General features: G+C 39.3%; 1 protein-coding gene across 1 annotated transcript in view; it reads left to right on the plus strand.

Annotated features, from left to right (window-relative positions):
- Window positions 1-603: 603 nt before the first annotated feature.
- The window catches only part of LOC107741408 (F-box only protein 22-like), a 6175-nt gene continuing 5345 nt past the window's right edge, over window positions 604-1433 (plus strand). Inside the window, exon 1 of the mRNA XM_016554132.1 lies at window positions 604-768. Within this exon, the coding sequence (XP_016409618.1) occupies window positions 638-768 (131 nt within the window). The 5' untranslated portion in view covers window positions 604-637. The remainder of the gene's footprint in view (window positions 769-1433) is intronic.

Consider the following 1433-nt stretch of genomic DNA (forward strand, 5'->3'; position numbering starts at 1 on the left):
TATATATATGTGTGTGTGTGTGTGTGTCACAGACAGACAGATATAATTTTTTTTTTTTTTTTTTAGTAAACATGTTGTAGTTAGAGGTCTGTACCTGTGCCAGTGTTCGCTGTGAGACTTTTAAACGACTTCCGGTTCCGGAGGGTCAGATGTGGTCCTCGCGTTAGATTCGAGCTGGCCTTCGTTGAGCCTCAGTCGGGCCAGAACTAACGCTACGCGGTAGGAGATGGCGGAAACCTCAGCGGGTGGACGGAAAGGATCGGCGGCGAGGCACAACTGCTCCGCGATCGCTGCCAGGATTTGCGCTTGCTCTCTCTCTTCATCTTTGCCATGTTACATTCATTTAGTTGACTAGTGCTATAGCGGTGGAGTGAAGTTAGAAATAGTCGAGGAGAAAAACGGAAGAAAAGGAGTGATGTTGATGAATCTGACGAAAAGAGTGGGGATAGCATTAAGTGCATTGTGAGATTTGGGGAGCAGTTAGGGGTAAGCAAAATTAATCCGTTAAAACTGAAAAAGATCATAAATAGGAAAATAGGAAATGTTAGGTTTGCTAAAGTACTCTCTGATGGAAATTTGCTAGTTGGATGTAATAATGAAGAACAGGCAGGTCAGATGTGACAGAATCCGTGTGAAAATGGAAGGGGATGCTGCTTCTCCAAACTTCTTGGGGGAAAGTAAAGCTGGATATGTCCTAAGTAATGTTGCCGAGGTCGTGGAGAGGATTTTGACATTTGTCCCGACTAAAAATCTAATCCGGATAGTAAGGTAATGATGCTAACTGAGTGTGGATGTTTTAGCCTGTTAGCTTTGAGCTAATCAGAAGACCATCACAGCTTAAGCGGTATTATATAAACTCATTTTATAAATGAACAGCATTTGTATGTACACGTTTACGCTGTTGAGTGATTAGGTTGGTACGATCTTACTGGTTTCGCTTTTTCTTTCTCAAGACTAGATCACTAAAATACACCGGTTATTGCTGCCAGAAAATACTTTCAAAGATCTTAATTAACGATAGTTGATGATATTCATCTGGTGGTCAGTTGTCACTCAGATTCGTAAACAGAATGCAAATAAATTAGTCTGGATGGTTTAACTTTTGATTTTAGGTGATGGTTCATTGCCATAGTAACTTACACTCCACGGCTAACCTGCTCCGGGGCAGGTTATGTTCCGAGTTAGAGATCTCGAACTGAAATTGGATCAGATGTGAGCAAAGTGACACATGTCTGACACAAAAAAGTCACTCCCCCAGTTTATCTTGCTCCAAATTAAAGGTCACTAGTACTAAAAAAAATTCTGGCTTTAATTACTTGACTTTTTTCTGTTATTTTATATGACTTATATAATTATACGATTTATATTATTATTAATCCATTACACACAAGCAATTTTAGTTTAACAGTTATTATAAATCATTTCTTTTAAAT

The sequence above is a fragment of the Sinocyclocheilus rhinocerous genome, unplaced genomic scaffold (genome assembly GCF_001515625.1).
Source record: "Sinocyclocheilus rhinocerous isolate Xijiao unplaced genomic scaffold, SAMN03320098_v1.1 scaffold1007, whole genome shotgun sequence".
NCBI classification, from domain to species: Eukaryota; Metazoa; Chordata; class Actinopteri; order Cypriniformes; family Cyprinidae; genus Sinocyclocheilus; species Sinocyclocheilus rhinocerous.